Genomic DNA, 22,302 nt, shown 5'->3' with positions numbered 1-22,302 from the left:
CCCTTGGCTGTTGAGAAGGTGTGTGTATGCATCTGAAAATGCAACATTAAGTTCTCATTATGCATCTATGTGTGTGTGTATGCATCTGAAAATCCAACATTAAGTTCTCAGAGTCGATGGACGCATGCAGTTACGCACTTTCCTTCTTTGACTGTACCCATAATTTGTACTCAAATATGGGTTGTGATATCAATGATGGGTCAAAACATCAGTCCCATAACCAGTACCAGGTGTTGTGTCCTGTTTGGTCTAACATGGGAAGTGTGGCAGTGCTTATCCTGATGTCACTGTTCTGATGTTACACACCATCACTTTGCAGGTAGTCCATTTGTGTCTGTACTGAAAATGAAATTAAGAATTGCAGAACCTTTTCTTTTACCAGCACAAAGCTTTTTTTTTTTTCTGTCCCTCTGTGTGCTTGCAAGAGGTGCTTGTGTGCATCTTTTGCTGGGTTGGCGTAGGTAGGTAATCGCACAGCTTGTGTCCTCAGGGGTACCCTGGTGTGCCCCAGCCACTACCAGTTCCTCCCCAAGAGGGTGCCAGAGCCTGTCCCTGAGCTCAGGGCCATGCTCCACACTCCAGGAGGTCTCAGGTGGCACATGGCACTCTTAGTGAAAGAGCCAAGGGAAAACTTTGTACAGAATGTTGTTTTTTTTTGTTGTTAAGAAAGGAAAGGGGTGAGGAAGAGGCCAGGAAAGAGGATTTAGGTCAACAAAAAACTTTGGGAATTGATTTCAAATGCACTAGCTGGTTATAATCAGTAAAGAAATAACAAAAGTGATCAGAAGATACCTGATGTGTTCTTTACCTAAAGTTTAAATGGGTCAGTGTGTATCATTAACAATGGTTCATTCTAATATTTACTTCTCCCTCTCTTCCTTTATTTTTAAATAGAAACTTCTACTTTGAAGTAAAACTAATTATTCTGTTGAAAAATAATTTGTGCACCAAAATAAAAGCTTCTTTTTTTCCTTTCACATTTCTTCCATGTTTTCTTTTCACAAGCAAGAGGAATAGCTCATGTCTGGTTGCCTCTGTCACCATGGGTAGCATATAAGGAGTTTTCCTTAAGTTGAAATGTATATCTCTGAGGGGGGTTCAAGAGCATTGTTTTAAACTAAACTAAAGTTTAGTTTTAAGTGTCTAATATGGCATTTTTTTATACATTACTTGTTGTCAAAACCCAATTGTTTTGTCTCTAACAGAATTTAATTTTAGGTATAGTAATATATTCTGAAGTTGAGCTAAGCTTAGGAAATGAAGAGTTATTAAGTAGCTATTACAAACACCTTGTTTGAAAATTAGTGGGTTTTTCTGTTTAAAAGCAATTAGTTCTTCAGAGCAAACTTGAAGTGATGTCACCCATAAGTAATAACATGGCGATCATAGTTTTGTATTAACTCTGCTCTGAGAAAAACGAGTAAATACCCAGTTTCTTCTAATATGTAATAATATCACTGTAATATTGTTGGCTATTAAAAATAATTAGTTTGAGTTCATTTTAGTTCAGTTGCTAAGATGTTTATTGTTTTAAGATTAAAAGTATAATGAAATATTGAGTGTGTACAGTTGTTTCAGATTTCACAGTGAGCCTTTCAAATAATGGAAGTTGTTACAGATACACATTGTAGGCTTTACTTTAGAGCAGGAGAAGTACTCTGAATAATGATACTTTGTTTTATGCTATTTTTATTCAACCCTTAAAAGTCAGAAAGAATAAAATAATATAAAGAGGGTTTCATAGTTAGAATTAATTTAATTTTTATATTGAATATTACAATGTGTTAGCTCTACTGTTACAGCTCTAAATTTGATATTGTAGTGTGGGAAAATCTCTAGAGATTCTTCCCTACATTTCTCCTTCTGTAAAGTGGAAGTATAGTCTATGTTATCTACATGTAAACGAGATTTCTGAAGACTAAAAATTTTGCAGTAATCAGTAAGTGATTATTATTGTCATAGGATAAGAACTGAATGAAGGAAATCTTTGTAGTCAGCTCCAGAGTACTGCATTAAATGGTCTGTACTGGAGTGTTTGTCTGCTGGTCCATGTGTGCTGTCAGTGGGTTGTCCATCTCATAATCCTTATGTTGTTCTACTTAGTCTTTAACTGTAAACTTTATGTAAAGACTCAAAGTAGGTGCACAGAGAGGGCTTGGTTTTTATTCTTGTTTTTTTCTTCTGTAACAATACGTACTGTGATGTACCAGGACAGTGAATTGAGTCAAAACCCAGTCCAGAGGCATTAGGAATTAATTTTCCAAATATACATATTCATAGTTTATATGACTGTTTGCTTTAAGGGTAAAAAGTCAGAAACGGCCATCCCAATTCTACTTTTCCAAAAGCCGTGCTAAAAGAACATTGGTGAGCCTAAGCTGAAGCAGTCTGCCTTTGGGCAGTGTTGGTCAGCCTTTGGGAGGAGGGCTGTCTGTGCTAGTTTTGCTCAGACGCTTAGTGGGCGATTACTGCAATATGCATTTCTCGTCTTCATTTTCTGTGGACGAGTGTCACAGGGGGACAGGATGTTTCACCAGCAGGTTTCTGGGATGCCTGCTGACAGCAGAGGAATGGTGAACCGCAGCAGTTTCAGGTCCCGGGCACTGGTGGGGCATTTTGCTTTACGGGGCAAAAGCCTTTTTGTGTGGTCACTCCAAGCTTGACTTGCCTGCCTGCTCTTCTCCAGGCTGGCATGTGCCCTGGCATATGGCCAACCCCTGCAGCCTTTCCAGCCAGCCCCTCACCCAGAGGGATGAGCACCATCTCCTTCCCACACTCATCCTCATCTTGTAGGCCTCCCTGTTGTATCTGAGGTGGCATCAGGTGACTTAATGCTTTCTGTAGGATTTAAAGTGCCTGATTTCTTTAATGTACAGACTCACTTGACATGATCCCTTGGAACCTGGGTCCCATTACTGGTAGTATCCCAGCCTTCCTGGCCGACTTACTATATAACTTTCCCCTTTCAGACAGTTCTGACTCAGTCTCTGCATTTTGTCTGCCTCTGTAGGTCTTTTTTTCTAGCCAGTGTTGTTATTTTCATAATTTTGGCTGTTTTTCCTTCCTTGAGGTCAGCTCGTGTCCATCTCAGTGCTGCCTGCTCCCAGAGGAAGGGCGGCAGTGGGAAGCAGGCAAGGATTTCAAGGGGCTTAATGAGGCAGACTGCTTTCACCCAGGTTAAAGAGCTTGGAGTGGAGCTACCCACGCTTGGAGGTTGAGATGTTTTGGATATACAAACTCAGGCCATGTTCCTTCAGTAACAGTGAACAGTACCAGCTACGTTTGTTTTACTAGGACCAGCAATAAGTTTGAGGAGCAGACCACAGAAAGTGTTAGTTTTAGTAAAACTTGAAATGTTTTCTCTCTGGAGTGAACACTTGTTTTTTAAGCCACTGAAAGGGTTAATTTCAGTCAGACCTAACTGTACCTATCTCTGCCATCTATTTATTTTACTGGAGAAATGTCGACACTGAGTGCAGCCTCAGCTGGGAGGTCAGAAGAGCAAAATTAATTTAAACTTCATCTTGAAGGATAGTAAACAGAAGGAGGTTCATTTGGGAAGATGAATTCTTCTGGTGGAAATTAAGATGAACAATGACAAGCAAGGAAAGGCATGGAGAAGCTCAGTTGCAGAGTGTGGATGACACACTGGATGTGAGTTTCAGGCGTGGCACCTCCGTCACCACCACCACGTACGTGTCCAGCAGGTGCACAGGTACTGAAGCAGTTAACAGAGACCTTCATGCCTCAGAGCAAGCCTGAGTAACGAGGAATGATTGAAAAGAAGCACTGCCCAGTCTTTTGTGACATTTCCACATCAGCTCTTTACCAGGTGCACAGAGCCCCGCTTGAAGGCTGGTTTGGTCATGGCTGAGTTTTGCCTGAACTCAGTGACAGCTTGAGGTGGTTAAAGGGTATAAATAATAGTTTCATGCATTATTTGCCATAGTCCTTTTTGCTAATATACTTATGAATATTTCTGAGTAAAGTGCAGGGTAAGATAATGTATATCAAAACTTTGCATCAAAATCTTAACTTAAAAAATCGTTGACTGCAAATTTTTCTTCAGGCTTTCAGTGTTTTCATTCTAAGTTGGGGGGAAGGGTTAGAGGGGGAGCTACTAGGTGATTGTATGAATTCTTGTTGTCTAGAATTTTACAAACTATATTTTTTTAATCCCCTAAATTGAATTGGGGTAATATAATATTTTTTCCTGGTATTTTACCTTCCCTTTACCAACTATTTATGGATCTACCATTTATTCAGAAATTATTTTCACATCTAAAATGGATCGGTACAAGGAATACAAATATATTACCAATATTCTTTTTATGCTTAAGCAAGTAATAATCCAAGCATTGCACTTTCATTACATTTGTTTCTCTTCAAGACTTGTGTCATAGCAATGAGCATTAATTTGTTTCTTTCAATGACTTCTTCCTTTGACAGAGCATTCTAGTAACATTTCTCAAACATAGTAAAACATCTAAGCCGAACATCTAGTGTTCTGAATGTGCTCATGATTTAGGAAACAAGATTCCGTTAGGGTTTTGTTGCTTATCAAAAATATCACAGCACGCCCATGTAGAATTTGAGGTACTGAGAATTTTTCCAGATTTTTAAGATATAGATCTTCTTTACATTTAACATACTAGATAGTACAGGGCCTGATTAGTTTGGTTGGTAGAAATCTATAATCACTCATTTTCCCTTCTCTGTTATAGAAATCCTTGGATAAACCTGTCAATTTTGAGACAGGAGAGTTGAATGCAAAGTAATGTTAATGTTTACGTTTTTGCAAACATATTATTTTAAAAAAAGTCATTTCATATTAGATGTATTTGCACTTACTGTTAAACGTGTTTAAAAATTAATGCTGTTTGCATAGGGATCTCCTTTCATTTTGAAGCATGTTTCCCCAGTCCTAATTCGAAGTGTTACTACAGGTTGCAGCACGTGGTACTTTTTTTAATGTTGAAGTGTTGTGGAATAACATCATAGTGTCTCTGATCAAAAAAGTTAGAAGATAGTGTTGACAGCCTTGGAGCTTGAATTCTGCTTGTGTGTTTACAAATGGTTGATTTGCATTTGGTCTCCTCATTTCTTAGGTAATTCTCTTTTTATTTTGGAGCATCCTCTGTAGATTCTACACATTTAACAACGCTCAGTTAACAAGGCCACCTGTGCCTCACAGAATATGCTATGGGAGTTTCTTTAGTCTCTTCAGACTCACAAAGAGAATAGAAATACTATTTTTAGGCCTTGAGGGTTGGAAACCTCCACTTTTAAATCAAACTTCCAAGTGTTATGCAGAGATAATGATACATTAAGTGAATCATGAGTATTTTAAACTCGGTATCTCTCAGTCTCTACTGTTAAATGAATTCCAGTTTGGTTAAATGCATTTTCATGGAACCTTTTTTATTTTAATAATTCCTGGACTTTACCCTCTGCCTTTCTCAGCACTCAGGTTGCTGCTTTTATAAAAGCTTCCATATAAGTCATTTTGACAGAGTCTGAGTCAACCTTATTTGGGAGTGCCATCTTTTGGGGTTCTCTTTTCTTCCCTGGAACAAAATATAACCTTGACCCTAAGCAGCTATTTGTTGAAAACTGACAGTAAGACACATTTTAATTTGTGCTTCCAGAAATGAAGCAGAATGATCTCGCTGTCTTGCATTTGGCCCTCTTCTTCAGCATGACCACCTGTGTTTCTCTAGTGCGTCCAAGCTGAGCAGTTCTGTGAGCCTGGAAAAACCTACAGGAACAGCCTTGAGCAAAAAGGCAGAAATCCCTGTTCTCTTGGTGCTTTAGCATGTGGAAACAAAATTTTAAGTATTTTGCTCTGTTTTAGTTTTCAGCTGTGTATGTGTTTGTCCTTCTGCCTTTATACAGCTGTCTGTCACCGCTGTACTGGTGCATCCTTTATGTGTGGATTAATAATAATAGCCTCATCTCAACCTGAGCATAGTTGAGTCTTGGATGTGTCATCTTTTCAGAGGGATAGCAGAGTGTTTCAAGTAGAGCTTGTTTAGTTCATATTTTTGCAGATTGTATTACGTCTTTTTCTGAGAGTATTTTGTTGCTTTAGTTAAAGTGAGGATTTTCAGGCAGAAGCGAATATTGTGAAAGTAATTTCTCATGCTGGGAAGGGGTTTTGAAAAACATCTCTTCCTGTAACTTCAAAGAGAATTCACTCCTAGATTAGCAAAATAAGCCCTAAAAAGATTCCAAGTAAAGCTCTGGGTACTTCAGCCACAACCTACACAGCTTTTTGAAGTGCCCGGGCTGCTACTTACCCTAGCTAAGTCAGTTGCCCACAGGGTGGGGTAGGACAAAACCTGACATAGGCAGATATATTTCATGGTCAGCACCTACAGAACTGCAGTTTCAGGGGCATGAATTTTCTACCATATCACGAGAAAGATAAGAAAAAAATTCCATTTTAATTTGAAAAGCAAACTGTGTGGAGCACACCATGTTCTAAACCCAACCCACCTGCTCATCTCATGGCATCAGAGTTGTAAGCACATCTGTGTGCTATGCAAAAGCAAAATGACTCCTAGAGCAAGTGGGTTTTGTAATTTAAAATGTGTTGATTTTCACTGACTGTGAAGTGTTAGAAAATCTTTGACCTGCACAATATTTATGATTATTAAGGTTTCACCCTCCAGGCATCATGACCAGAGCTGAAAGCTGCTCTAGCTGGGCACACATTCTGTACTGCCTGCCCAGGAGAGGCTGAATGCCTGCACTGCTGAGCCTTGGCGTTTTGGTGCTGCAGTGACAATGATGGGGTTAAAATTGTGGTGAGCTTTTCAGATAGAGTATGATTTTTCTTATCTCAGTCTTCTTTAACACTGACAAAACAAAATCATCTTGTCTAAAATTGCTCCTGCTGGAGCAGAATGAGGTGGGAGAGCATAATGAGAACCAAGAAGGGTTTTTGTGTGATTTGACTGAAGAGTTAAACGCTTAGCGATTTATTTTTTAACTTCCTGTCCTCAAAGCTAGCTTATTTTATAAACGCTAAATTTAGTCCGTTCTGTTTCCGTCATCAAGGACAGCTTTTTTGGTGTGCTTTCTTACAAAATGTTTGACCTTGGGAGATTGCTGCCAGAAAGGAAGACACTTCAAAAGCTGACAGCTGATTGTTGGAGGTTTGTAAACTGTTGTGTGGCTCAGTTGTGTGGGCTCAGTAGAAGTCCATAAGGGCTTAAAGACTCACTATGGCTTAGTACCCTGTGAAGCTGGTGAACTGCAAGGTGTCACGATGAGCTGCTGACAACAAAATGATTTTTTCTTTTTCTCTGGTTTTAACCTCAGCTATGAGGAAACTGTGAGCTCTTCATGGCTTCTTTAGGGTCAGAGACAGTGCTGATACACAAAGGAGTTGCCATGATAGAGTAAGAGTAGATTTAAAAGGGGCTATTGCAAAATTTCCTCACAAATTAAGTGGAGGTGGAATTCAGGGGGCTGGAAGGAAGATGAAGAGCTGTGCAGGAAGGATGGCTGCCCAACAGATAGGATGTTACCAGCCACAGCGTCACCGTGTTTTGCTCCAGGTATTGCGGCTGCTTGCGAGGTAGACTGGTTGTTTTTCCTTAACAGTCTGGGAAGAAGGAGTAAGGAATGCTTTTTTATTCAGCCAAAAAAATCTTTGTGAATAGGGAAATCACGTGATATGTTCCTGGTGGTATTTATTAATGACAAGCTAATGAAACAGAGCACTGCAGAGAATACTGGTGTACATCTTTAAAAGGACAAGCACAAAAAGCATGAGCCAAGAGCATTGATTAATAGCAGCTTTATTAAAAAGCCTTTTCTAGCAGGGAGCCATCCTTACCTGCTTTCCAGTTCTGGCTTAGCCTGGATTGGGGTGAATGGTGAGCAGCATAAGGATACAACAGCAATGTTGCAGAGACATGCATTGCTGAGATTTGCTTCCAAGTCCCAGCTGGAGGCAGGGCTGAAGCTGTCCCTCTCCATTGTACCAGCGGGCTGAGCAGTGAGATGAAGGAGGCCACGTGGAGATGTAACCCCTCATGTTGTGTTTCCATGGTCTGGGCTGGTGTCCAGGGCAGCCCACTGAATTACAGGGACCTTAGGATGAACTCTTTCTAAGCCACCAAATGTTCTGAAAGCTGCCAAACTCTCAACAACAGAGTTTAGACTGCTAAAACCAAAATGAAGTTTGCAAAACCAACACAGATCCTTTTGGGAGCCAGACAGGAAAAGCCTGCTTCAGATGCCCAAAGTAGCAATCCTCTGAGCCCACACCACCACCACAAGAAGCCCAGTTCACCAGATGAGAATGGAAGGACAGAGAGACAGAAGAAACCTATTTGTTTCCCTTCCAGTTGAGCTGACAGAATGGCTGAAGGTACAATGAATATTGCAGCCACAGTTTTATTATCTTCTCAGTTGGAAAATATGTAGTTCCATTAGATAAAACTAACAACAACACTCAGTGTCTAGGAAAATGAACAGGTATTTCTCAGTTAATAACATTAGTGGGAGATGTTAAGTAGTGTTCTGAGAATTCAGCCATTCCTTTTGGCTTCCTTGCTGCTCTTCTTCCCGTAGTTCCTCATTCTGGAATAGCTGTCATAATTGGGAGAAGTTTACTTATACCATTCATTTTCAGAAAATAATGATAAATTTAATGTTCCAAGTTTTGGTTCACATACCGATTAAATAGAGTTTTGGCAACTTAGATAAAATCTGAGGTCATGGAGGAGCATATACCACTTGTAGGGAGTGTGAGTTGTTGGGGTAGATATCTTTGTTTACCACCAGCAGAAGAAAATATAGCACTTGCTTACAATTTTTGTCTTAAATATGAGACATACAAACCTGTTTTGATAAGGATCTTGCTGGTTTTTGTAATGTCAGCTGACATCAGTCACATCCTGAATTAACCAAAGAAAGGGCATTCTTAGTCTTAAGAGTTTTGTCAGGGAAAGGCAGCTATGGAAGGGCATGCCAGTTGGCATCCTGTTTGGAGAAATTCATGAAGGGATCGTAAAGGTTTCGAGATTTGTTTCACTGCTGAAGACTGAAATAATAATATCAACTGCATTACCATAGTACACAGAGACTGTGTGACCCCTCCAGCAGCTCTGGACAAGAAGAGAGTACCTAGGGAATGATACATGGAATGTAAGGAATGTACAAGCAAAAGTAAATGTAGAAGAGTTGTTAAAAGAGAGTGATTTGTATGATAGTCTGAAGTTACAGGTTACTTTTTTTCTGAATTCCCAAAGGAGAAGGTGTAATTGCTACAGTGAAACAAAGGTCTGTTCTTAGCAGAACTTAGAAAAATCTGTAAGTTGTGACCTGTGCTTTGTATCAAAGACCATTAACTCTATCCATGAAACAAATACTTTGTGTGGTGTCAGCTACAGGAGGGTTTGGGCTTCTTTACTCCTCTTGTGAGGGACCTAGTGCTGTTTGCTGCAAAGCCAGGTAGGACTTTGTGGCAGATGCACCATCCTGTTTGGCAAAAGCTTTTGAGATCCCTTATGTTCAGTCCCTTGTGGCAGTGGATCAACCTGATATCTGCCTCTGGCACCCAAGGAAAATCTGGAGTAAAGAAACATAGGATTTCCAGTGTAGTGGATTTATCTACACTGTGGATAGAGCTGGTGACTTGTGCTGCTTCTAGATGTGGCCATGTGCATGAGGTGATCCCTCATCTCTCCTGCCCAAGCTGATGCCATTTTTGTCCCTCTCCTCTCAAACATTTGAGATAGGAGATGCTGCCTTTGACCTTATGAGGGTTCAGGTGCAGGTGTCCCTCTCCACTTTGCCTTTGCTCTGGTGCCTGTCTGTTCAGTTCAGCAGGACCAGTCTGTCTGCCCGAGTGCATATAGATGAGACTTGTCAAGATTTGACAAATTAACTTCCTGTGCCATGTATGTTTATGGTTTTGTCTTTATGATGGCATGGTGGGGGGCGTCTCATTATGGACATTAGCCAGAAAAAGGTGTTTGAGAGGAAGTTACCAGGAATCATCACCTGGCAATTACAGGCAGGTTTGCCTTCTTGAGGAAGAGCTTTACATAGCCTTGTCACTCACAGCTGGTTATGTGCTTTGAAAAGTAACCTGTTCGTAACTTTGTGTTCTTTTTAGCATAATTTCCCATTGTCTTTATGAAAAGGGATATTTTGCTTTGAATAGCAGGATCCTGGGTTCAGGTGACTCCCTTTATTTTAAATGGATTGGTGTATAAATAGAGGAAGAGATCATTCCAGAGATATTCTTGCTTTCAGATAGGGGGAAATGTCAGATCCAAGAACCGATCCAAATCAGCTGAATAGATGAGATCTACTAGAACATGTCATCTTTCAGCATGCCAGGAATAATATCCAGTTAGGTCCTTATTACTGCAGTGTTCAATATAAGTGTTTGTATTTTTCAATAGAATTTCATTCTCTGTTGAAGCTTGACTCTGATTCAAAACAAGGAGGTCTTTCCTTGGAAATATTTATAGTAGTTGATTATAAAAATCCCAAAGGGAATTCATAGCTTGATTGATTCTTAGTTTATTGACAGTAGATGCAATAAAATATTTCCAGTTTAAATATTTTCGACTCAATATTTGTAGATACTTTGTAAATACTGTAATCTAGAGATCAAGTTAATGCATTTAGAGCTGCTTAGGTCTGTACAGGGAATAATTGTTTTGGGTCAAGTGAGGTTTGAAGGAGCAGTGTTTTGTGTGGAGGTTGGGGTTTGGTGCTACACTGTGAGTGCCTGTCTGTAGAGAAGCTCTGCTGCAGTGCAGTGCTGTGGAGTTCCTTAGCTAAGGAGCTGAGAGCTGTGCTTTGTCTTAGACCAGATTATCGATGGGCATTTCCAGCCTTCCTCTGCCTGGTGAAAATTACTTGAGAAAACATCATTAAAGACTGGTTATTAATGATGGACTGTCAAAATGGAAAGATATATCAAATGAACTTCTCTAGGGATCTGTCTTTGGTCTAGCATTATTCAAAAATTCTATTAACCTCTTTGATGACAGAAATAAGGGAAAACTATAAAAATAGCATAGAATAAATTTAGTCCAACCAGCTTTAAAAGAATTAATCTAAAGCATAAAAATGTTTTGTGAAGTCAGGAAAATTGTTCTCAATTAGTATGGAAATAATAGTAATAACAATGGGGAAGGCTATCTAATGGGCTAGTCCAGAATAATGAATTGCTGTAACCATTGCTCGCTCTGACAGGGCAGTCGTACAAATGTGTGGCTCTGTACTGACCTGTAAGTTCATTACCAGTGAGCATTCAGAATGCAGAAGTCAAACATAGAACTGAAGGACTGAGGGTAGCATAAGGCACCTTCTGAAATCTGTTGTGGACACAACTTCAAAGATCACTCTAAAAACCCAACAGGTTCTAAGGCTAGTCCTTTTGAAGCAGAGATCACAGAAAGAAGCAACCAGGTCTGGCTAGTCTAGAAGAAGGTAGGCAAGTAGGGGGAAATTACAGTATTGGAGCATTCAGAAAGTTGTTTGAGAAATGGTGATAACTACTTTTTCTTCATGTCTGAGTGATGATGACACAAGAGAGTAATGCTCTGGTTTAAAATTAAATGTTGGGAAAAAAATGTTCTGTCAATATAAATAGTTTTTACTGCTGAAGATACTAAAATTTCTGTCATTGGTGACTTTGCATAGCAGAAAGAAGCAGGATGATTTTCTACTGTTAATCCTGACACTTTCTAAGAAATGGGAATAGAATTTTTTTTCTTTTTAATATTCTGTTCAAACAGAACATGTCTGTGTTTTCTAACATGATTTGTACTTTAAAATTATGAGCTGATCCAAAAAAAGGGACTAAGTTCTGTGGCTTTCATGATCAAGTTGTGTGGTGTGCATTAGCAATTGGGTGTGCAGGTCATCTTTATGCACACATATAACTGTGTCCCTTTGTTCTTCCTCAACAGTCTCCAAACGTCCACAACTACCCAGATATGGATGCTGTACCCTTGTTACTAAACAACATGAAGGCCGACCCCACGGAGGATTCATTATCTACAGACCATTTCCAAACACAGACTGAACCAGTGGACTTGTCAATAAACAAAGCCAGGTCGTCCCCTACAGCAGCTTCATCTTCACCAGTTTCTATGACAGCATCAGCCTCCTCCCCTTCCTCTACTTCTACTTCTTCTTCTTCCAGTCGGCCAGCTTCATCCCCCACAGTAATAACATCAGTCTCCTCAGCAGCGTCTGTACCGTCAGTATTAACTCCAGGTCCTCTTGTGGCCTCTGCATCTGGTGTTGGAGGCCAGCAGTTTTTGCACATTATCCATCCAGTACCACCTTCAAGTCCCATGAACTTGCAGTCCAACAAAATGAGTCACGTGCACCGTATCCCCGTGGTGGTACAGTCGGTACCTGTCGTCTATACAGCTGTGAGATCACCTGGGAATATGAACAACACTATAGTAGTACCACTGTTGGAGGATGGGAGAAGCCATGTCAAAGGTAAGGTGGAGCCAGTTTTGTGCATCTGTGGCATCTCTGAAACTGGTCTTGTATGAAAAAAACATAATGACAATTACAAAGTTGTTCATTTCCATACTTACTGTGTTGTTGCTGAAAAGACATACAACTTACACAATTTGCAGGAACCTTTAAAAGTCTTATCTCAGATGATCTTTAAAGTAAATAAGTTTTTTAATTAAGATTGGGTTTAGCAGTGGTGTTAGATGCTCAGACAACTTGTGGCATATTCTGTCCTGAGAGAAATAAGTCCTCCCCAGAAGCTGAAGAAGTAGCAGAATGGAAAAAATGGCAATGTCTGATATTTATGACAATATATAAAACATCATAAATGAACATGGAAAACTCACCAGATGTTTCAGATTTAGCATGGGGAGGAATGTCAGAGGGATTGTTCCCCAGCAAGTCGAAAGCAATCATCAGGCTCTAGGCATGTGTGAAGGAAAGGCTTGTGGACCAAAGAGCATTAGCAGATGCAGAGAAGTAGGTTTTACTAAGCTTAAGGAGTGGCAGTGCAATACTTTGAATTAGATTTCTTCTTCCAGATTAAACAGCAAAAGGGAAGGAAGCCACCCAGAGTGTTTGTGTTGGAAATGAGTTTTGCAGACATAGGACCCGAGAGGCACAGGGAGGTGTGAAGGGAGGAAGAGGCACATGTCAGAAGGACAGATACACTCTTGAGGTGTCCAAAGAACACAGAAAGGGGAGCTGGAAAGCAAAAAAGAGTGAGAACCCAACAGTTACTGAGGGAGCAAAAACTTGTTACGGATAGTGAGATGATGGGTGGAGTAAGGAAAGAAAAAACAGATGTGCCCAGAAACTTTGAAAGCACAGCTTTATAAAAGGGGCATTAGTGACAGAGATGGGAATATGAGGAAAGGAATGAGATACTCATTTCAAGGCTCATTGCACGTGAGTGAATAAAGTACGGTAATTTTCCCCTGAAATGAGATATTGCTTGAGGCAGAAAGGGAGGGTATTGACAGATAACCTTACTTTGGGGCTTATGAGACTGCAGGACATTTAGTCTTATAACATCTCTTGTGTTCCTAATTGCAGAGTGAACAGGTCTCAACTTGTTTCTTACCTCTCATGTCTGTTTTTCATGAACTGGCAACTGTTTGTTATAGTACAGGCCTACAGTGATGGGTCATTCAGATGTTTAGCGGCATCCTGTTGGGTATTAGTCTGTGACTCTCCTACTGTTCCCTCACTACCCAAAGGGGGACTCTGCCCTCTCAGTAGGCTTGGACATGGGAAATGAACTCATTTTTGATCTGAGTCTAGTTTTAAGCCTCAAAATTATGGTTTAAGTTTTATTGCACTTCATACAGTGGTGTAATTTTAGCCCTTTGTGCCTTTCTGTCAATAAATTACGAATAAAACCAGGACTTTGTACCGTGTAGTCTAGGAAAAAAAAACCCAAACAAACAGAAAAAGGAAAGTTTTAGTTTGTATTTTGATTTTGGCCCTTCAAGGTGCACCTAACCATGAACTCATTGAGAAATTTTCCTGTGTGTTTTCTTTTCGAAGGTGCTGGTTGGCTGTGGTAGTAGTCTCCTCTGTAGGAAGCACCTCCTGATCTTGTAAAACTAGAAATTCACTATCCCAGTTTCATCAACAAAATTCCAGAATTCAATGTGCTGAAGGGATTTCAGCCTGTGAACTCCATGCCTTCAGACCTGCCCTGACAATATGGCCTTTGTGCTCTAATTGGTAGAGGTCATTAGCTATTAGCCCCTGCATCATCTATTAATGCACAGTTAAAGTAAAATAAAGTATTAACAGTTCTTCAGTTTATTAATTTTTTTCTCATGATTTGTACTCATTTTGTGGTCCTTAATTCTTTTGATTAAGAAGTTCAGGTTAATTTAAATTAATACAATAGAAGTAAATTGGGCAACAATCCACTCTAGGCAGTAATCTTTTATCAGCTTTTGCTGGAGTGTTTTTCATTCTTTAGTGCAAAACAATATAAATAATTCAATGCAGTTATATTACACAAATTAACCAATTAAATTATTTTAATATGTGTGCAGACTAAATTCCCTTCAATAATCAGCTCTTGTGCTGTTAACAAAAAATAAGTGTACAGAGATCCTAACAGGTCATTGTTGCCAAATTGAATTAGTTCCTAATCCTCTACTAGCTGATGGACAAATGCATGTTTGGAGTCATCTAGACTCACAGCTTTCAACTTCTACATGAATGCTGCTAATTTTCAGGAACATAAAAATATGCACACTGAAACAGTTGATCCACAGAGAGCATCAGCAGCATAATCCCTATGTTATTCCTGCATTGGTGCTAATTCAGAGACGATGTTGATGATCCAGGAGTGCCAGTTGGGAAGCACTTAAAGTTATGTTTTGCGTGACCCTTTATCTAAGCCCTTTTCACACAGTTGGGACTAAGGCACTTTCCTGAAAAGAGATATTTTTAATATGAAAATTACATCAGACCTGAGCTCTCAGGCATCTCCTGTATTTCTAGGTTTCAGGTGCTGAGGGGAGCAAATACAAGAAACCAGGGCATAGAGAAAAGCTTTTTCCTTGTTATTCCCGATTTTATTTTTCTCATGCTGAATTGTCCTCTTCCTTCCAGGTTTGACTAGAACCATTTAATTTTTAGGGTTTTTTGCACCTTCTCAGGCTGTTCACCATCCCTCTAATACTGTCTCCAGGTGTTTTGCACAGGTGGCTTTCTGCTTTTCCTGATGCCTCCCAGACCTTCTTTCTCACTTTCAGACAAAACTCTCCCGGTGCCCGCTTTTTTAGGCAGTTCAAGCAAATAGTTTTTTCTTCATGTTCTGTTTGAATATTCTCTTCCCTCTGGCACAAGAAGTGTCTACTTTGTCTTCTGTTTCCCTGTCTTCTTCTATTTCTCTATTTTTTCTAGTCCTTCCCATCTTGCTGACTGCTCTTTGAGTGCTACTTTGAGCATCTCTGCTTTGTCTCCCCCTCCTTTTCTGTTAATATTTCTAAGCTATACTGTCATCTCCTCCTCCGCCTCTGCGCATCCTTCTCCACAGTGCCATTCATCATGGCGTTCTTTGTCTCACCATCCTTCAGAAGAGTCTCAGATCTCCTTTTCTGCCTCCCAGTTTGCTGTTTATTTCTGCTGTCTATCCTTCCTCCTCTCTCCCTTTTTTTTTTGGTTGCAAGGTTTTTTGTTTTGAAGACACGTAGCCCTTGTATATACAAGGTGCTGGCAGCATCCCGTCAGGTCCTGTGCCACGTGCTGCACCCCAAGGCGGGCAATAGGAGACAGGGCTGTCATGCTGCAAAAGCACCCTAATGTCAGAGTGATGTGCTTTTGCAGGATTAAAAACCTAATCTAAATCAAAACCAGGATTGGTGCATTTTTAGGAAGTTACTAACAGTGCTTCTTTAGCAGGTAATTAGAGAACACTGTTTTCGGTGTCGGTAATACATCACTTACCAATTACAAATCTTAGTAAATTCCTGTAAGTTGCTAACACCACAACATTCAGCTATGAACAGACCCCACTGTTGACCAGGCACCTTCATCCCCCCTATGCACCAATGGGGAGGACACACTCAAGGGTGATCCCCAGAGCAGTGGGGTCTCTTGCAGCCCCCACAGCACCAGCCCGGCTGTGCAGGTTGCCCTCTACAACCCTCTCCTCTCATTATTTCATGCACATAAACCAGAGAAATGCATTAGGGCTGTTGGGCACACAGGACAAGGGAGCCAGGCGCAAGTCCTCATGGACACCACAGGGCTAGACTGTGCCCCCCCCACACCATGGCAGACTCAAAGTTGACTTTTTCAGTGGTCACTGCTCTTGTCACAGCCTTAAAAGGTGCTTGGAGGGGTTTTTTTTCTGTGAGGATTCGGTGGTGGTGACTAGACATTATTTTACATTGAAATATTCCATGAAACAGTATTATAGTCCCTTTTTCCTTGCTTTTTTTTTGCTCCCTGTTTAGCAATGGTAAGCATTGCTAAAAGTTTAATTAGAGGCCCAGCAGGTAGCAGCACCTATAGATAAGACTGCCTGATGGTTTCCCTTAAAACCCAATCTTCAGTTGCTCCAAGTCTGTCTGTATGTAAACCATTGAGACTTACATTTTCCATACTGCCTCAAGCTATTTCTGTGTTTTCTCTTTTTTTTTTCTTCTTCCTTTAAGAGGAAATTTTCAAGAAGAAAAACTATTCCACTCTTCCTGAGACTTAGCATCTTAGCATAGAGGAAAAAAAAAGTAGCATTTTCTATGTTGAAAATGTTTATTCCAGCTTTTTTTTTTTTTTTTTTTGGTGAAAAACTAGAACCTCAGTGTTTTTAATTACATGAACTTCATGCTTGGTTTGGACCATTGTTCTTTGCTTTCAGCAGATATCCATGAATACTACTGGCAAATCATGTCCCTCTAGCAGCAAGTTTTGCCAAATACAATATTCTTGAAAATTGTTTTCTGTAGTTCAGAGGAGTTAGTGCTTTCATTGAAGAGCCTTTTAGAATCTCCTTCCTGATAATGGTGGATGAAGGGCTGGTGCAACTTTGATATTTCTGGGGTTTTGGAATCAGATTTATGAATTCTCGTTCTTACGGGTTTTTATGTTTTCAGAGGGCACAATCACTTGCAAAATTCACCAGTCAGAGCATTATAAATTTAAACTTGCCAACTGAACTTTGTCTGCTTCTCTTGTACATAAACGCCTGTTATGACATGGTCTTGGACCTTTTTTATGTTGTATCTGTATTTTGGCCATGGCAAAAATACACAGGTTTTTTCTTTTCACAGTTTGCACCGTTTGGCATATTCCTCACTGTGGATATATTAATAAGTAGTAAATTCAGTATCTTTTGCTGCAGATTTTTTGTGACTTCAGACAGGTAGTACCATTAGATTACATTATCCACTGCCCTTGCTGTTTTTTTAAAGTACAACCTGTTATTTCTGCCTACTGTAAAGTTTATTTTGCAAAAATAAATGCAATTTGCAGTTAAAAGATAGAAACTAAGATGTTCCATATGTTTAGAGGTCAGATTATAGGGTCTGTTTGTATAAATTATGCTATGGAAGAGACATTTAATTAAAACCAGTAGTGTTGCCTTTTTTGTTTCATGTGGAGTGATTATCCTTTCTGCATTTTAGTAGACAGTTATTTTGGATTTGAGTTGCATTGAGGCTGGGAGTTTCTACTTTAGCTGCCATCATTTTGTTGTTATTCTCAAAAACCTTCTGTGGCTGTCTGTATTCAGCCTGTCCACCTCCCCACCTGCTGCCCCCCAGAATGTTGACTCTGTCTCCTCCTGTTTGGTTGGTTCAGCTGGAAGAAACACTCGTGGTTCTGGGAAAGCAGGAGCAGGTTGGCAGTGGCTTGGCAGGAAGAGAGGCAGGCAGAGGAGAGGCTTGTGTTCACGGTGGGACCTGTGCTCCTGAAGATGCTGCATATTATTTAAGAGCTACAGTAAACAGTAGTTTTTGCCAGAGGGGAGAGTTAAAACACAGACTCTAAGTTACCACACAGACACTGTGGTATTTGACACCAAGGAGGTTGGTTTAAGACAAAATGGATTAGCTTTACTATAGGGACTTCCCTAAACAGTCTTCTACTTAAATTTCCAGAAAAGTGCTCCTTCTAGTGATTCACTGGTGACATACTTGGGTTCTTTCACTGTAGAAGCAAATGCTCTTTTAAGATTCATCAGTATGATTTGTTCATGTTGATGTTCATTTTCAGCTAGGAGGGATTTGAGGAAGGGAATGAGGTACAGGCATACTCTAACTTGATTTGCAAACCCAGCATACGCAGGATGAGTAAATCTCTTTTGACATATCCTGAGTCCCTGCACCTTTTGGAAGCTGTTAGTTCTTTCTCTTCCATGCCAAGAATGCCTCTGGCCCTTCAGTTCTGTATTCTCACCAGGGCTGAACTTTGATCTGCTTGCTTTTATCCCATGAATTTGGATCCAGCAGAAACACATGGCTAAAACTTCTCATTTATTTTCTCTCTGCCTTGGGTTTTATTGTGACTTGGACCAACCTGCTGGAAGCTTCCTGATGTCTAAAATATCTCTGGCCTGTTGCAGTGTGTAAGCTGCAGTCTGCTACCATTGTGTAGTAGTTTCACAGTATTTTATCTAATATTAAATACATTCTGTCCTTATTATTTTCCTTGTTTACTTTTTATGATAGAGTATTTGTGTATTGGATGCTCAGCGAGACATAAATCTCAGCAGTCTTAGTAGTTTCCTTTTTTGTGTAGATGAGGTCTTCTGGCATTGAAATAGCTTAGAAAGAGAAAAGTCCTTTGTTTAAAAAATGGGTTTGTATTTTTATGTATACAACCCAATGACAGAGATGCTTAAGTATGTGCATATATTACATCCATGCAATCCCTCTTACCTTTGTATTTCTCCATATAGCTTCTATTTTACAGGTTTATGGCAAATTACTTGACTGTTGAAATAATTTTAAATATTGCCTTTGATTGGATCATAGCAATTAATATTCTCTGCTAGATTAGTTACACTGTGCATTTCAGTGCCAGTTCCCATTCTCTGTGAACCATAACCATGCTAGGTGCAGTTAACTGCTAAAGCCATATAGTGCCATAAAATCTTAATAAAATCTGAAAACTGTGGAGTATGGGTAATCTTGCTATAAATTGTAATAAAAATTACCCCTGTAGACTCTATATTCTGACCATTACGTTCATGCATAGTGCTGCTTTGTACATAAAGTTTTATGAAATAAATCGACCAATTCTGCGGCCCCTACCAGGCACCAAGCTGTTTTGATCAAAAATCTGATTGGTGCACTCAGAGCATTTTTCCAATGCATAGAGCATTTATAATGAACTTTAAATAGGAAGAAAAATGTTGTATATGTGCTTTATATAGTATGAACTAGCTTAGGAGAAGGAAATTGTGAATAGCGTCATTCACGTGCATTTGGTAGGTCTGTAAAGACACAATTTTGAATTAAATAGAAAATAGAATGCATTAAATAAACCTGAGTACAACACAGTCTCTGAGGTCATAATTTTAAGTAGCTCCTGTACATCTGCATCTGGAAGTGTTGCTTCCAGCATTAGAAATGCACAGTGATGTCTGTTGCAATCTTTTTTGATGCACTCCTGCTAAGTCCATGCTGGTATCCTGTTCTCTAAAAAAATTTCAAAGAAGGGGGATATTCATTTGTTTCAAACATCAAACTGTGGTGTGAGGCTCACTTCCACAGTTGTAAAACCCATTTTTCAGGAGTAACCAAGAAGAATGGAGATGATTTCCTTCTGCTTGGTGTTCGATGCACCCCGATGCATTTGTTATCAGGGACATTTGAGACAGTTTCAGTTTAAGAGAGAGCAGAAGACTTGCTCTTGGTCAGGAGCTTTCTTGCAATATTTCAGATATTGAACTATGCTGTATGCCAAAATTAAGGGTCCAAAGTTATAGTTAAGACACTGCAGTGTTTCTGATGCTGGCAGATTAATTGTGTAATGAGCTAAAACATGAGTGCCATACAGTTTTCTTAACCGTATTTTCCATTTCCATCCTTCTAGGAGTTTGGCAGCAAATGTCTGTTTTTACTTCAGTCCTTCACGTTCTGCAGACACAGGGACACACATGTGTAACAGCAGTAGTAATGAGATTCTTGTTGATGTTAATTTTGACATGTGGGGTAGTATTTTGTTGTCCATTCCTAATGGAAGTAAGTGCAAAGCATTACTTGCAGCTGGAGACAGTCTTTAATCTATTGTATGCCAACATGGACTGAAATCAACCAGAGAGGAGTTTACTGGAAACATCAAAGGTGACCCTTTCTGGCTTATTGAGCCATGTTTCTGCTTCGTTTAAACTTCCATCACAATAAAAATCTGTGGCTGTGTTTCCAAGACCAAACCCATCACCAGGCATGGATCTGGCAAGGCTTGGAGGGGCCTCGCCACCATCCAGGCTGATGTCTCAGCTAGCACAGGTCTTGGTGTCACTGCCCACTGCAGAGCTGTGTAACCCTGCTTCTGACAGGCAAGTCCTCGTGGGTGAATGGCAGGGCCAGTTGGAAATCCCATAATGAACAATCATTTTGATTAGCAGGTCGATAAGGCATCCTTCAGAGAAAGCAGGGTGGGGAGTTTAAAATGTGAAACAAAGGCAAGCAAATTCTGAATTTGGAAATCCTTTCAAAGAGCAGAAACAGATTTTTAATTATTTTAATGATTCTTATTGTGGTGTGGTGTGTTGGCAAACCTACATGTGGGAAAGTTTACAAAGTTATTAGCTCAGAAGTTAAGTTAGTGCAGAAAGCTGTTTTTAAGCTAAGTGAGATGGAGGTATTTCAGGATGCTGATATTTTCTCTCTGCTTTCATACCAGCCAGCATCATCTCACAGAGTCATTTCAACATCAGTTAATTACTATGTGGCTTAGCTATAAATTGAGGCAAAACTCCTAATGGTTACTTAGTTTTCTCCTGCTCTTAAATATTTGATTCCTCTTTAGCCCAAGGGTCTCATATTTGCCCTTAAATCAAAGATAGGATGTAGACATAAAATTATTTCTAGTGGGTGTTCATGAGCCTAATGATGGGATGAGTTTTCATCCCTTTCACTCACAGGAATTTTGACTAGGCAAAGTAAATCAGGTTGCAGTAACTGAGAACTGCCAGTGGTGACAGCAGTGTTGGGGTGTATGGCCCTTTCCATGCCACCTGCAGGCATCCAGATGCAGGGCCTCTGACAGTGCTTGGCTTTGTCTGACCACATCAGAGCACTTGAGGTGTGTATCCCTGATTAGTCACTGAAAAAAAGCAAAGATGTTAGGACATACCTGGCTGAAACCCAAGTGTGACAGACGGGGAGAAAATTTACCTACCATCTTTGTATCAGCAGCACATGTGTGAGAGGGGGAGGAGGGATGCTGGGCTCTTGTCAGCCTGCAGCGATTTAAGTCCACAATCCCTTCCTTCCTAGGAGTTTCCAGAATGTGGGCGGGCAGGAGCACCAGTTTGGGGAATGAAGAGGGGAAAAAAGTCCCCTGATGGTGTGGCTGTGGGCTCAGGTTATTCCCCTGAGGAGGTGGAGGCTTGATCCTGTTCCAAGGGGTTCATCTGCCCTTAGCAACCGACAAGCTGGATCCTTCCCAGAGATTGTGCTTCTGTGACATGGCTAATTCTGTACCATGTCAAAACCAATGCAGCCCTGTGCCAGAAAGCACAAATGTATGCAGTGCTCATTAAAAAGCTCCTATGCAAGTTTAAATCTCTTCCAGCATTGTAGAACAGGCAATTTTGTCCTCAGAAGCAGGATCAGGTATTGTCTGACCCCACAGCCAGAATAAATTTTAAAGCCCCAAACTGTTCAGTTTGACAGAAATAGAAGCAAGCTTATATGTGATCCAGATCAGGCTTTTTCCTACTGGCAGCTGGCAGATACAATATTAATGATGATAGACTTAAGTTGTGTAGTATTTACTGGTTGGTATGTGCTTTATGTGTGATCTATTTGCACATCTTCACTTAAAACAAGTGCAGGAAGTGAATTTGCTCGTAGTGCCCAGAGGGAAGCTCCTTTTTGGTACGGTTTGGGAAAGGGGCATTAAGAAGTGATTACATGTATTTGTGTGCATTCATAAGCAATTCTCTCTACTTTTCTTAGCAAAAAAGGATCACTGTTTCTTGAGGCTAACAAGGACGGGAAGCAATGTGGCTGCTTGCAGCCTTCAGCACTTGCAGACGATCTTAACTCCCCTGGCTCACCAGTCTATTCAGCATGGAGAGCTAACAGCTTGCTTCTGTACCTCCTGTGCACTCATTCAATG

At 40.2% G+C, this 22,302-nt stretch overlaps 1 protein-coding gene across 2 annotated transcripts in view; it reads left to right on the top strand.

Moving 5' to 3' along the window:
• KLF12 (KLF transcription factor 12) overlaps window positions 1-22,302 on the top strand; it is a 240,326-nt gene that overhangs the window by 137,077 nt on the left and 80,947 nt on the right. For both annotated transcript variants that reach the window (XM_059493350.1, XM_059493349.1), the window contains exon 4: window positions 11,949-12,492. In XM_059493350.1, the coding sequence (XP_059349333.1) occupies window positions 11,949-12,492 (544 nt within the window). The remainder of the gene's footprint in view (window positions 1-11,948; window positions 12,493-22,302) is intronic.

This window comes from Ammospiza nelsoni, chromosome 2 (genome assembly GCF_027579445.1).
Source record: "Ammospiza nelsoni isolate bAmmNel1 chromosome 2, bAmmNel1.pri, whole genome shotgun sequence".
Lineage (NCBI taxonomy): Eukaryota > Metazoa > Chordata > Aves > Passeriformes > Passerellidae > Ammospiza > Ammospiza nelsoni.
Note: the sequence above shows the minus strand (reverse complement) of the source record. Positions and strands in the feature narration are given on the sequence as shown.